At 48.2% G+C, this 15,604-nt stretch overlaps 1 protein-coding gene across 1 annotated transcript in view; it reads left to right on the top strand.

Moving 5' to 3' along the window:
- LOC149342658 (uncharacterized) overlaps positions 1-12,939 on the top strand; it is an 84,430-nt gene extending 71,491 nt beyond the window's left edge. Inside the window, exons 2-3 of the mRNA XM_089545129.1 lie at positions 10,049-10,348; positions 11,748-12,939. Coding sequence (XP_089401255.1) covers positions 10,058-10,348; positions 11,748-12,860 — 1,404 coding nt within the window. The 5' untranslated portion in view covers positions 10,049-10,057 and the 3' untranslated portion in view covers positions 12,861-12,939. The remainder of the gene's footprint in view (positions 1-10,048; positions 10,349-11,747) is intronic.
- Positions 12,940-15,604: the final 2,665 nt, after the last annotated feature.

The raw sequence follows: 15,604 nt of genomic DNA, 5'->3' as shown, positions 1-15,604 counted from the left end.
CGCAACAACAACAGGAATCGTAGTAAAAACTTTTCTATGCAGCAGAGCGTTACCCGAAGAAGGGGAAAAGGGGCCAAGCGGTGGAGAGGACTGGCGCCTCGTACGGCGTGTCGTGCAAAGGAAGCGCCGTCACACATGCATTGTGTTTTGACCTATATATTCCCAAAATAAACCAAGTTAAAGTTACAGTTTCAGAGAGTCAGAGTCAGGAGTCAAGCGTGGCCCAGTGGAAGGGAGCAGGGGGAAGTTGATGAGAGCAGGGACACTCTAGGAGTTTCCTACTCAGGACACATCTTTCTGCGCGTAATCCTTATCGCATAGAAGCTAACGTTGCTTCTCGGTAATACAGTGCATGTAATAACCATTCAATTCTTGTGACAACTCGATATCATGGTGTGCTATGGATTCGGGTTCTATGAATAATTCTTTCATCTTGAAATCACGCGGAGATGTAGAGGGTTCTTCCGACAGCTTTAAATCTAGAACACAAGTCTCTACCCAGCGTCTATTTTAATGAGCCCAACACTTCGCATAACTATCATCATCATCATCAGCCTGACTACACCCACTGCAGGGCAAAGGCCTCTCCCATGTCTCTCCAATTAACCCTGTCCTTTGTCAGTTGCCGCCACTGTATCCCCGCAAACTTCTTAATCTCATCCACCCACCTAACTTTCTGCCGTCCCCTGCTACGTTTGCTTTCTCTTGGAATCCACTCCGTTACCCTTAAGGACCAGCGGTTATCTTGCCTTCGCATTACATGCCCTGCCCAAGCCCATTTCTTCCTCTTGATTTCAACTAAGGTGTCATTAACCCACGTTTGTTCCCTCACTCACTCCGCCCTCTTCCGATCTCATAACGTTACACCTATCATTTTCCTTTCCATAGCTCTCTGCGTTGTTCTTAACTTAAGCTGAACCCTCTTTGTTAGCCTCCACGTTTCTGCCCCATAGATGAGTACCGGTAGGATACGCATAACTATACTGTTCCGTTAATGGCTGGCTTTGACCTGCGGTTTAGGTCATGCTTTGCTCTGTTCATGGCGACTACCACAGCGTGCAGCGCACATAGTGTTACTCCTAGTGTTATACGCTGTTGGTGATAACCTCAGTTTGCTTAGTTCATCACCAGTGAAAAGCAGGGAGAGTCTCAAGAGTTGTTTATGGAGTCCTCATGCCACACGGTGGTCAGGAGGTCAGATTTTAATAATCTTATAGTTATCACATATTTGTGGCAGAGTATCGTCGGCCGCTTTCGCTTTTTCCACTCTAGCACTGCAAGGGAGCACAGAGCACACTGCTTTCCTGGCGTAACCCGCCTTTCTTCATCCCTAAGGTAGGTGTCATGCTGCGCGCACTCTGAGAGTTCTTCTCAGATAATGCTATTAGAAGGTAGGGGTGGCCCAGTTGTGAAACATGGCCGCACTTGGGCAGGATTATTACGGGTATAATCTCCACCTCATCTTTAAAATGAGAAAGGTCTCTTTCAATGTCTGACAAAATCATCTCCCACTTGTCTCCATTTAGCTCTGTGCCGCTCCAGTAATGATCCCCTTTCACGGTCGAATTCCACGTAACACACCCCTTCACATCACCACTTTGCTGCCGCTGGCTTTTGCCCTCCGCTTCGAATCCTCTGTGCTACTACTCGATGCCCGCCAAAGTCGACGGCTTTTCTGTGATTTCTTCTGGAATATTTTAGTTCTTTAATCCAAGCTGGTTTCTCTCCGTCTCTCAAAGTTGCTTCTTACATTTCCCGTTGTGTGTTTCCGGAATGTGCACAGACACCGTCAGTTAGGTTACAAACAATCTGTACCGCAGAATCAGAAACAATTAAGCACACAAGTTTTGTTAGTGGTTGTGCTGAGTGCGCATAGCCTCAGATTGCTCAGAAGATTCCTAAACATTTCATAGGAGTGAAATCAGAAGTATTTAATGATCAGCGTACATTTAAGCGCAGCGATATGGCTATCAACAAATCGGGTTTCCCCCCAAACCCATGTGTTCCCGCGTTGTAAGCCTAATGTGTTAGTACTTTCCTACTTCGAGCTATTGGTCGATACGCCTTCGTCCTGCTATCCGGTTGCCGTACGGGTTAGCTCAGTTAGCAGAGCTTCTGCTTCAGACAAACAGGTGGTCCTGAGTTCAATTCTTGGTCCAAAATGAATTTGTCTATCTGCGAAGTTTATGTGAAAACAGTGCAGCTATTTTTAGTAGCCTAATGGCTTGTTCCGTTGGACGCCAAAGAATAATTACCCCTTTATTATATGCAAATACTCACGTACTGTTGCGCGGGTGCAGTCTTACAATGGTGAGCAGGTGATTAAACAAACCCATTCTCGCATAGTTTTTCGAAGCAGGAGCTACACGCAGCCCACTTAGCCCAGTACCAGCGATTATTACCCATAGTTTTAGACCAGGATCCAGCACGGCCAGATAATGCTGCTGGCATAAAGCGCGTGGAAGAAGGACGGCGTTTTCTCATATCGCACTGAGAAAGACGATGAGTGTGCCGCGGTGTTCAGTGGAGGGCGGTTATCATCACTGCCCTTCTGACCATTTCCGGCTTATCTCTAGTTCAGGCTCCTGGTAGGGCGCATTGTCTTATCCTTTCATACTTTAGCGCTGGATAGCTTTAAGCGACAAAAAAAGTAAAAAGCAAACTGGAGGTAGGATAAGACAGCCTTTCGCTACGGCGCAGGCCTGGCCACTTCCCAGGAGACCTCTACTCCAACCCATGTAGTTAATTAGCGAAGCAGCTCATTTCCTAACTAACATCCATTCTCACAGCAAAGGAATCAGTACCACTAGCAAAGTCGTGTTGATTCGTCTCGGCGCTAGTTCTGCACTCTCAATCCGCCACCTTTCTTCGTGACCCTTTCTCCCCATCGGCAGAGGGAAGCACACATGCACTGGCAGCTCGAAGGCAGAGCCTGGCTGCGCCTCGGGAAAGCGGGCATACACTCTTGGGACACCCTCGCGTACCGTCTCGCGTGGCCTGCTTGTCCGAGCGCACGTTGGCGTAGGAAGAATGGCCGCCAGGAAAGGCTGCTGTGGAGCGAACGCCACAGGGGTGGCGGAGGGAGAGGGAGAGAGGGTAATAGTAAAGGGAGCTGGTTGGGGCGAGTTATCACGAGCAGGAAATGCACTTGACGTAATCCAGTTAAGCAAGCCCATCGCAAAGCTAATGAACCTGATTACTGTGTGCGGGCACGCCACGGTGCCTGGGGTGACTGCTGGAGCCGCCGTCGCCAGCACTGCAGTCACGGGACGCCAGACGGCGGCGCCACGCTGTGTGTAGCGTTGCAAGACCGAGAAGACATGATGCAGCTTCCAGGTGGATCAATGTTGACAGTGAATACTAGCGGCAAGTGTCGTATTTGGTGTACAGCTGTGTAGACATCAGTGGGGATCCGCACCAGAGGTTTCGGAATTTGCTGAAAAAAAAAAACGATGAAAGAGTGAGCCGAAACATCGCCAACATTAATTACCATTAAATACCTTTGGATAAGGTATTACTTAACGAGAGAGCAAAAATATCAGAAGTGCACAGTAGCCATCTGGCCCTAAGGCAATTCCGTCCGTGGCGGCAGGTTTTCGAGAGAGCTAGGGTGATGGAAAGTAAATTTCCATAGAGTCTGCTTTGAAGAGCGCCGCCATAGGGTCTGCTTTGAAGAAATGAACACCGCTTCTATGAGGGAACCGTATCTTTCAGTGTAATATGAGAAGTACAGTTACTACGATAATCGGATACAAAGAACACAATCTGGATACAAAGAGCACAGATTCGCTATAAGAGGGCTCGACTGTATATAGATAGTAATCCAGTAACGCTACCACGTCATGTTCTAAGGCGAAGCCTATATTTGGCCTTCAATTTTGTTTTGTTTTGTTTTGTTTTCGTTTTATTGTATTCTCGTGTCTTGCGATAACTATGGGTGAAATAAACAGGAAAGCTCATTGTTTCCCGAGCTCAGGAAATCAAACTTACTGCCTAAACGAACTTGTGCCATCGTTTAATAGTAAACCTGACTAATCGACGTTTGGGGAACGAAGCCTCTTCAACTATAGCGAGCCGATGTGTGCGACATCTGGTTTTCTCCATTTGGTTTTCTCCACTATTGATGCAACGCACCGCGACTTCGTCGACTTCCATTGTTGCCTATTGCGAGAGCTGTGCGCGTTAGTCTTTTCACTGACTTGGAAATGATCCGCATCTGCTTACAAGTTCCTATCTTCTCCGCTCTCCGCTCTACACTGTTCCTCGCATCTTGCTGTCTAGTATTCGTGCACTAGCTGCCTCAAAAGGAAATATAATGTTTCGGTAACCTTCGCTGATGCAAGCATCTTATGCACTCACGTCGTTGGCCTGATGGCAGAGCGATTACGGTTTTGGGTTCTACACGCGTCGCTTAAGAAAGTATAAAGTCATTTGGGTGAAATATCTTGGCAACGACGAGTACCACCACGGCAACGTGAGCATAGTTTTCAGTGTATGTTGTCGGCACAGGCGAAAAGAATTTTGGCAGCAAATAAACTTATTTATTACAGAATAGTGCGACCCCATTCGGAGGCTTCGTAGCTGCAGTGGCTTTCATGAACAATAATACGATAGGAAATTTTACGCACCAAGAGACAGTGAACGACGATATCTTGTAACGAAGTTTAACGGCGCTAAGGACACGAACAGAGGAGATGCACGGCGGATAAAAAGAGCGCTGACTAACAGCTGCGTTTATTGCGTAAAACATCATTTTTACACGCCGGTACATTATTACAGCCAGAACAACGTAACAAGAAAAAAACAGAATCACCGTACAATGACCGATTATTAGGATCTACACGTGTACGTCTAAAAGACCAAGTTCCTGGTCGCTTAGTATGACCGCCGAGATGCCAATGCGCGTCGGCCCAGCTTTCTTTATATAGGTTTCTGTTATTTCTCTTTCGACCTGCTGCTTGCCTTGCCGTTAAACACTTTCGTTTCAAATCCTGGCTCACATCCTTCACATTTCTTGCAGTAATCTGGAAGGTTCCCCTTTGCATTTTTTTTTTCATTAACGGTTGGTGCTCGCTCGCTCTCTCAATGAAGCAACGGCCAGTATGACCGATGTAGACATACAAGCATTTGAGCGTTATCTCGAAGATGACCTCAGGCAGTCAGTAAACCGCAGTTCATGATTGATAGCGCATCTTGGGGAACGTCAAGCCGTCATAGAGCGCAGCTTTCCAAGCTTGAGTGGTGCTGAAAAAACCCCATTCACTCCATATCGACCGCCTATCTCCTTCATGCTCTGCGCTATTTCATGAGTCAACGGGATTACCGCCACAGGCCTCTTGTCTCTCTGCTTTCTTGGCAGTTCACCACTGAACGCGAGCTTCATTTTTTAAAGTAAAGTTTCGCATACGCTAGTTCTCAAGAGGCGCGGGTAGCCAGCGTTAAACAGTCGCTGAAGCTGCTTTTTAAATCCAGCATGCACACACTGCTCTCAGGATTTCGAGAGACCTGCGAGTAAGCACGTCATGGTGACGCTTCGTCTCACTAGTTTGGAAGGGACACTGCTGAAATGCATGAGGTGTTTCTTCGATCCGGAGTTGTGCATTGTGACCCACGTGCATTAACACGCCGTCGGTCAGACTCAGCGATAAGGGACTCGGTTTTTTAGGTGGACGCGCGTCGATCTTGATAATCGGGCACTATGTAGGGATTCTGTATTTTTGTTATGTTGTTTTGGCTGCGCTAACGTATCGGCGTATAAAAATCATGTTGTTTTCCACAATGAAATCAGCTGCTAGTAGGCGCTCTTTCTATCAACTTTGTAATTCCTGCGTTCTTCACCTTTGAGCCATTCAAATTGATTGCATGAACCAACTAACCCTACAGCAAGTACTACTTTAAATTCTAAACACATGAAAACAACTATATACCTCAGCGTTTTAAAACAACTTGGTTGCTGGCAAGAAATCTCGAAGGGATAATGAGCCAATGTTACTAGTTAATGAGTTGTACCTCTCCACAGCACGGGAAAAGAAGATGTAATTGAAAGCAATAGTTAGTCCATAAAAAGGGTAAATATTAATGTTCTGATGGCTCCAAATCACTCATTACGTACTTAAAGAGACATGATTACCTTCTGGAAGACAGAAAATAGACTCCTCGATTTGAGTTTAGATACCTAATAAGTTTTCCCGCGCGATGGGAGCAAACTCCAGTTTATGGAGGACAGGGCAGATGAGGATCGAATATTGTTTAATTATAACGGCGGCAAGTAAATCTTATAGCTTTCCATTGTAGGGAATAAATTTTATCGATTTCGCTGCACTTATAGATAATCTACACATTTTAAGCATATCCGAGAATACAATGGGCTAGACTTTTGTGCAATACTAATTGTTGTACGTTGCAACCATATGTTCAAATTTCGAGACCCTAATCAATTACATTTAGTTTTAAGTCAAATGTATTTCTTGCCCATTTACGCACCAGTAGCATCAACCAAAGAGCTTACCTTGCTTGATAAGCTTTCATTCGGGTACGGTTGCTTGTTACACATATGTAACAGTTGTAAGCTACTGCCTAGATTTCGTCTGGGAACCTACAGTAGGCGCATCGCTCTTCTTTCTGCACAGAAAAATGGGTTAAATGCGAAGAAAATTATGCATATTTAGTTACATGATCACCTGCACACCATGCTACCTTACAGTCACTGGACACGTTTCCATAGCATCACGTTCCTGCTCTCTCCTACATCGGATTTGGAAGCTTCGTGGCTGCCTCTTACCTACATTCCCAGCACTGCAGTCTCATCTGTGGTTCCCCGTGTGTTCCCATTCGCAACTTCGTTATTCCAAGCAGCAAATTAAACTAGTTGCTGTGTATAAATTCGGAGAAGACGTGAACGAAAACTCAGAATACACGAAAAAAAAAAATAGTTGTTGTGAATCTCTGCAGCAACAGCTTGCTCAAGTATGCGGGTCCTACATGAAAGCCCAGAGACTTAGAAAGCCTGCCCCTATATGTAGAGTCACTGTAAATGATCGTGTTTGCTTTTCTAGCAATACTGGGCTACGGCAGCGATTTTTTCTTCCAATCCTAGAGGCGCGGGGAAGGGGGGGGGGGGGGGGGGAAAGGAGCGCCGCAGTCTGAAAACTTATTCAGTGACGGTGTGCTACATCGACTTCAGCGACCTCTCTTGTCTTACGTGATGGAAAACGGATACAATGTATTCCCTTCGGCTGCACACAAGGACCGACCGCTTCTGCGCCTAGCAACCGAACACAGCGGCAAAGTAGGAAATATGGAAGGAGCTACGCGTAAGGCGCCATCAAAACTTTACAGGACTTCCGATAAGGCACGCCGGATGTGGAAATTTGAGAGAAAAGTCTGGGGGCGTGACGCTGTGGACGACACGTGAAGAAATGGTCAGAAGCGTCGCAGACTTCGCAACTGTCTTTTTTTTTCTTCTTTCACGGCGCACAAGGTCCTTTGCGCCGGCGAAAATTCATCTTGCGTGCAAAAAAACTCATAAAATGAGCATGAAAAGTACCAGTTTCCAATTTCCGGGGACACTAAAGCGCACGTCACGGCGTAATATCAATATTCTTATCTTTTTCTTCTTTTTTTTTCTGGTGCATATCAGGACAGACACCAAACAGAATGAGCGAAGATAAAATCTGAACAGAAAATGAAGAAACTACCCCACCCAAAAATATGATCACTTCGAAAAAGCGGAACCTTGCATCTTGCTTCATGAGGAAAACGTTTTTGTTGTTGTTGTTGTTATTGTTGTTGTTCTTAAACACGGGTACTTTGTTAGCCTGGCCTGCTGGAAACGGCTTGTAATGTCGAATAAAGAAACGCTATAAGTGTTCCGAAGGGCATGGCGAAACGTTCAGCACGCAAAAATAGAACTCAGAGCCAAGGTAGCGGCCGATGAATGGGGGCCGTTTTCATGCTATCGTCAATGTCAAGTGGTTGCCGGAAAGAGGCGCAAAAACACGATAAAATTTGAGTCGCCATCGGTGCGGGAAGATACGCATACGTGCACTGGATCAGTCATTGCCAAATTCAGGGCGGCTTCACACGCCGGAGCTGCAGTTGATGGTGCGTGGTGCTCCTAGCGGAGACGCATAATTTCGATGCTGGGTCGAGGGGTTCCCTAGCGGTAAAAGGCGAACTTACTACTTATACTTGGCGCATGCTTGCTAGCATGATGTTATGCTTCGTTCGCCAATAGCTCCAGGTTTTATGCCATATCATTTTCATTGCTTCCAGTTACTCAGTACGTGTTGTGACAAAGCTTACTCGTTTTTTTTTTCAGGTGTTTCCCGGTGTACCGAATGATGCCCTTTTAGGCCTGCTGTTCGCGGCTGACAGGTTGTGAATTTGCAGCCTTTACTGCGCCTTCCATCAGCATGTAGAACATCATTTTTAATTACAATTTACTACTAAAAGTTGTAATGTGTCAGGCTTGATCGGACGCCACAAAAAGTAAAATAAACCTACAAAGAATGTTTACTGCATTCCAAGCAGTGCGAAAGCACGAATTTTTGCTACATAGAAAAGGGCGTCGAGCGGGCAGTGCCGCGAGACAGCGCTCGCGCTAGGCGAACAGACAACAGACGATATTGCTCGGGGTTGGTACCCACGGGATTAGTGTTTACGCACTAAGGAAAGCCCAAGGTGTGGGCTAACGAAATAATAACTCGTGAAGGCTCCCGTTCTGCTCAAAATAATCCGGCGTCGGCGTCGGTGTTACGAGCGAAACATGGGCGGGGTAGGTGGGCCCAGGTGGCCACCTTATAAACACAGAGTGACCACATACCCCTAATCTGGCGCATAAGATTCTGCCCGGCACAAGATTCGCGCAACCAGCCATGGTCGAAAAAAAATGGGCTGGTCACGCCACCTCGTCACACTATTACTGGTGATGTGACCTTTTAGAGTCATCACAACCCCTCCCCCCGCCTGGTTAAAGCGGCTCAATTCTGGCAGATTTCATGCCACCGAGAGGCGTAATTAGACACCTTTGAGTGCCATAAAACATCAGTGAACTCGAACATTGTGGTCTGTAAAACAAATGTACGTCAGATCAGCTGCTAAAGAAATTTCAAGAAACAAAAGCACCACACAGTCTTTTTTTCCTGCTCATAGCCCATACAGCTCTGGTAAAAGTGAGTAGACAAAAGAAGACAATTCTCTCTTTGTTAACAGACTCCTGAACTAATGCCATGACTTTTTGGCAAGTTACGCCCACTACAATAATGCGCGTTTTATATATAAAAAAAAAGTGGTATTGCAGGCCTTCTCCTGCCCTCTATGTTGCGGAAGCAGCTCCGCGCTGTGTTCGGAGATTGCACATAAGGCTTCCGGGCCTGATTTTATATTTTGGACATTTTTCCGTACAGGTTTTTTTTTTCCCTACACCATTGAGAGGTGCCCATGCGTTTTTCGGGGCCCACCTTGCCAGAACACCTCATCCTTGTCACCGCCAATTAATTCTGTTGTGGTGTGAACCCTCGAGTTCATTTCCGGTTGCTGGGGTACTTGTTTCTTGTGTGGGTAAGCATGTTGACATCACTACCTTTCACACTTGTAGACAGACATCTAGTGTCATGCGTCGTGCGTTGTTTCTTCCCTTAAGCGGAAGATATTCAGTTGAACTCGCATCACTAACCGCCATTTCCTTTTTTATTGTTGTTGCTTTGTACTTTCACAACTTTTTAACAATTTTCTCTTTATCATCGCTCGCCAATGAATGGCGTCGTGTAACAGCATGACCAACGCGAGCTGTTTCTGTTACAATTATTTCAGAGTACCAATCAGCACGTGTGTTGGTCAGGAACAGCAAAAATAATGAGAAAAAAGTTACAGAAGTATAAACTAGCATCGGATATTCCTACTTTTGTTGTTACCAGTATAGATGCGGCAGTGCATACAAGTCATTGTGAGAACGATGAAGTTCGCGTTTGCACGCGAGCTGGACGCGCTGCGTGGACCTTAGAAGCGTTGGAGGCTCGATTCCGGTCGTCCTCGTGTTCCCACCCAGGGCAGCGCCATGGTCATCCCGGTGACGCTCATCAACGACATCAAGGCGGCCGTGGACCAGTCCAAGCAGGCGCACGCGGCGGACAACAAGGAGCAGTATGCCAACGCCATCCGTCTCTACCGCAAGGCCATGGAGTCCTACCTGAACGCGGCGCTGCTGATTCGCAACTCGTGCGCCCCGTTCATCCATCGGGCGCAGGAGCTCAAGGCCTTCTTCGGCGGTGACGCCACCCAGGACGATGTAGTCGTCGAAGGAATGCCAGAGATGAAGAAAATCCACCAGATCGCCGTTCTCTCACAGGTGAGAGAGCCCTGCCGAGTTTTGTAGTCAACGTGAAGAGATTGAGGGGCCGCACAGTGTATCCGGTAGGTGACTAGCCGTCAGAAAAAGGGGCAACGCGTTGCAGCTCGTAAATTGAGGGCACATGCATAGCGTGAAGTGCAAGGGAGAGCGATCGCTAACGAAAGCCTCAAACATGGCTTACGTTTTGTCACAGATCGTATTCTTCCGCTAATAGTTGCATTTGCTGCGCATCATCAGCACGTCGCCTAACAATAATTAAGCCCCGTTTTGAAAAAAAGATAGCGTTCATTTTCTCCGGGCAGCTCGGTATGGGTTCGGCTCACTACTACCATCATGACAATCAACACATTGTTACGCACACTCTATGAATAAGGAATCTCCTCACTCATTTGCTCTTTTTCCTCGATGGTCAGCTGAGAAGCGTCTTATACAACTGTATTGCATGCTACATCATGTGACTGCACATGAATCATGATGTCACTCTGCACCGTTTGTCTTTTCGTAAAATTTCTTTTGTATGTGTAGACTATTGCATGTTCATCGGAATACGGGCCGAGTTAGAATATAATTAACTTACGTCTCTAAAAAAAATGTGCGTTACTGCGGTTGTTCTTAAGGATTTTAATATTGAAAACAGAATTGGCACCCTGTGCTGAGAAAGTTTTTCAGTCCAGTATCGGCGCTAGGGAATAACGTATTCGCTGGGAGGCTTTTTTTCCTTTTCCTCTGGAACGAAATGCCTTGAGCAACCGCTGAGATGATGCCGTACAAATACATGAGTAAAAAGTGAGCAATGGAAAACAAGAGAGCACATTTTAAACGACTCAGATTTGCTCAGAGCATGGTGGCAAGAAGTGAGTGCGGACACCAAAAATCCCCCCCCCCCCCCCCCCCAAAGAAAAAGCCTTTTCGCACGCCACCTCTACAGTAAAATTCGTGCAAGAAAGCAAGCGCTCCAAATATAAAATGTCAACTTCCCCCCTCCTCCCCCCCATTAAGAAGGGGCAATTTTTCTGGACATTACACGAAAGCGCTCTCTCCTAAGCGCACATAGATATTGCGGAGGTTATCTAGTTTATCTTAGGCTATACGAACCAACGCAGGATCTCCCTTTCAATTATCCAAATAAAAAGGCAGCATCATAGTCAGTTTGTTTAGGCCAACCAGTTAGGCTGGTTAGTAAGAATTCATTTAAGTAATAGATAGATGTAAGACGGTGAAACACCGAAAAACGAAGAAAAAGTATTCATCGAGCGTGGACTAGTTTAGTAATCAGTGCTTCACTCCGCATGCTAAGAAAAATCACAATAGTTTCCAGGCGTTTAAATGCATAATTTTTGCCCTTTAGAGTACAACTATCATTCTTTTCAATACTGACCGTCTTGTTTGCCTTCAGGTTCTTCCCCCGTGGTGCACGGCTGCAGGAACTGTTACTTCCGGCAAGAAGATAAACTTCGACGACGACATCCAAGGTATCGAACCTGCCAAGCTGCTACTCACCCAGATCCTGACTGACCCCAAGGCGAAGGCCGCGTCGACCATACTTCTGTACGGGCCGCACGGGACGGGCAAGTCACTCCTCGTCAAGTCTATCTACGTGAAGTATCCCGAGAAGTTCATCTTCATCATCGACCTCGACTTCTTCGTGATCGGCGGCCTCACGCATGACCCTGCCTTGATGACTAAGATGCTCGTGAGGAACTACACGAAGCACAATAACTCTGTGCTCATCCTCGAGGGCCTGGACCGGCTGTACCTGTCTGAATACCCGGAAGCCAAGAAGCCCGTGGTCGACGCCGTTAAAGCCGAGCTTCTGGCCTACATGAAGGAGCTGGTTGAGAAGAAGGAGTACAAGGAAGTGGTCATTGCGACGGCGTCCCAGCCATGGCTCATCGCAGAGGATATGCGGAACAGCTTCGAAGCCAAGATAAACATCCCCATTCCAGAGAACGAGGAGGCACGCAAGGCCATCATCAAGGCAGAGCTAGGCAAGCTGCGTGTCCCTTCCTACCGGGCCAGCGATATCAACAGCCTGGCCAAGAACACCAACCGCTTCTCGCGCTACCAGCTCCTGCGCATCATTCGCTGCGCACTGGCGCGCAACTTCCACAAAATTGAGGAGATCGAGGTGAAGGAAAGAGCCGAGAGACTCAGCCATATGTCCAAGGCGGATATGGACAAGGTGGCTCCCCTCTTTACGGCCGACCTGGGTGAGGAGGACGAACCGAAGCACCAGGAGTTCGTCGTGGCCAACAATCCTGCTCCTGCCGCTAGCCCTGCCGCTGCTGCTTCCCCTCCTGCGGCCGCTTCCCCTCCTGCTGCTGCGGCCGCTTCTCCTCCTGCTGCTGCGGCCGCTTCTCCTCCTGCTGCTGCGGCCGCTTCCCCCGCTAAGGCCGCTTCCCCTGATAAGGCCGCTTCCCCTGCTAAGGCCGCTTCCCCTGCTAAGGCCGCTTCCCCTGATAAGGCCGCTTCCCCTGCTAAGGCCGCTTCCCCTGGCCCTGCCAGTTAGCGGCTGTCGGAGCTACGTCATCGATTACAGACGTGCAGTGGCCGCCGAACGGCGGCAGAAGCAATAAAATTGCGCTTATGCGCTTTGATAGTCATATGCGCTCTTCTTTTTAAGGCGAAAGCCTTTAATGCCTCATCGTTGTAAGCAGCAGTTGTCGACAAAAAATGTCACGCTTTTCAATTGGTCGAAACGGCTGTGACGTCACAGTGCGCGAATTTCAAACGGGCCAATTGTACTTTGCCTAGTAACCTTTCAACCAATTGAAGGGATCGTATAGTGATGCTCCAAGTAAGTGAGACTGAGCTTAGTTAATTGCTTAATTACTCAATTAGCCTAATCTAGTCAGGCCATATAAATAAATAAAACCGGGTAGGAAATTGGTCGAGCTCGGGAATCTAACCCCGGTCTTCGGCGTGCGAGGCGAGCATGCTATCCGCTGCGCCATGCCAGCTCGATGGTTTGGAATGACCAAAGGCGCGTGTAGTGAATACGGTGTCTTCGCTCACTCTCATCCTCCTCACTTCCCTTCCGGAGAGGTTTAAGTGTCCACCGAGATATGAGAGACAGATACATTTCGTTTCCTCAAAAAACCAATTTACCGATGAGCGAGGCGAGAACCGAATGGGCAATGGCGTTCTATGGACTCCCTGGCAGCGTTGCAAGATGCTGTCGCGTTCCACTCTTAAAGGCGAAGCACAACATCTTAACCACACATCAGTGACCACACTTTAGGTAAAAAAAGTGCCCCCTGAATTCTGACGGGTGTTCACCGAGATATGTGAGACAGTTACTGCCTAATTTCCTTTCCTCAAATACAATTTTCATTTCCTTCATTACGGGCCCTCTGTCTTCTTTCACTCCCACTTCCTCCCTTCATCTACGGTGAGGTTCAGGTGTCCACCGAGATGACAGAAAATTACTGCGCCATTTCCTTTCCTCAAAAACCGTTGCGTTCAAAGGGCAAGGCATCGCGCCGAACGGTTGGTGGCGTTCCGTGGACCCCCTGGAAGCGCTACAACACGCTGTCGCGTTCCACTCCTAAAGGCGAAGCTTAAGCGTCATTAATTAGCAGTTAATTAGTATTCAGGCATTAATCAGTAATTAACCATTAATTAGTGATTTGTCATCACTTAGTAATTAGTACCCAGTTATATGTGACGCCACCAGTGCCACAGAAGCAGCGAAAGTGGTTCGGAAAACGCTTTCGCCTCTACGCACTTTAGACAGTCAAAGTGCCCCTGAATTTTTTTTCTTCCTTTACTCGTTAATACACGCGCTATTCAGGGACACCACCTGAGGGCTAGGGAGAAGGTGAGGAGGTTAAAGTCTCAAGTAGAGCAATGGAATAAAGTGGGGACTTCCGTTTGCGAACCCAAATGACAGCACTAGGCTACATTTCAGGTAAACAAGAATGCAGAATCGTGCAGCAGTCAGTTGTCATTCAGAGCATCGACTCTTCTCAGCTGCTACTCACCCAGATCCTCACCTCAAGGTATTGAGGCCCACCGACAGACACAATACATACGTCTCGCGAGAACCACCACCGGGAGACACATCCTACACACCGTCGGTATACGCCTACCAGTTACCGATCCCACACAGCTCCAGGTACCCCGCCTCATTCACCGCGATTTATTTATTAAACCTCCCCCCAAAAACATGCATCCCACCTACCACGAACCCCGCCGCAGAGCTCGCGCATGGGCACTCCACAAATACTATGGCACGGAACCGTATGCCGTTTGGGTGGATGCCGCATGCACGGGCGAGGACGCGGTTGTCGCCATCACGAACCCCTCCCTCCAACCCATTGCCACACTTCACATAACCCCTACTGCCACTTCGGAGGAGGCCGAAGAGGCCGCCATTGCCCTGGCCATCACCCGCACGGAGGCGCGATATATACTGTCAGATTCCAAAACTGCCATACTAAATTTTGCTCGCGGGAGAGTTCACGTCCCTGCATTTCGCATACTGGACTCCCTCGCCGCGCACCCGCCCCGCCATGTGGAGCTGATATGGGTGCCTGCCCACTCCGGGAATCCCGGAAACGAGGCCGCCAACGCTTTAGCCCGAGCTTCTCTCAACCGGGCACCGGTGGCCTCCGACCTGGGGTTCTCGCGGGAGCGCATGCACTCATTCAGTGAAATGACGCAGGCCTACAAAGCCGAGCGTCGGCTCTACCCCCCACCTCATCCTTCCCTCGACAATTACCATCAGACACTTTGGAGGCGGCTCCAAACACGCACTTTGCCCTCCCCTTATATACGCTCGCGATATCACCCAGTCCACACGAACCCTTCCTGTACCCTCTGCCACCACCCCAAAGCCACCCTCGACCATATTCTTTTCCTCTGCCCGGCGGATCCTCCCCGCGGGGCCTGGAGCACCTTACCTCATGGGCGGCTTGGGAGACCCTACTGCGCTCCGAGGACCCGGCCAAGCAAGCCATCGCCACCGGCCGGGCTGCCAGCGTCATGAGCCTCCGGGACATGAACGTTTGAGTGCAGTGGGGCCGTGCGGGGGCCCAAGGACCGACGTGTCCAAAACTCCCTTGTTATAAATAAAGTTTTCATCATCATCACCTCAAGGCGAAGATCATACAGGACATTCTTTTGCACGCGCTGCGCGAGACTGGTAAGTCGCTCCTCGTGAAGTCCCTTTTCGTCAAATATCCCGATATGTCCATCTTTAAAGCCCTCCTCTACCCTTCCATGATCGGTGGAATCACTCACGACCTGCCA

The sequence above is a fragment of the Amblyomma mixtum genome, chromosome 5, assembly GCF_055824585.1.
Source record: "Amblyomma mixtum isolate Tamu chromosome 5, ASM5582458v1, whole genome shotgun sequence".
Taxonomy (NCBI): domain Eukaryota; kingdom Metazoa; phylum Arthropoda; class Arachnida; order Ixodida; family Ixodidae; genus Amblyomma; species Amblyomma mixtum.
This window is presented reverse-complemented; position numbering and strand designations above follow the sequence as displayed.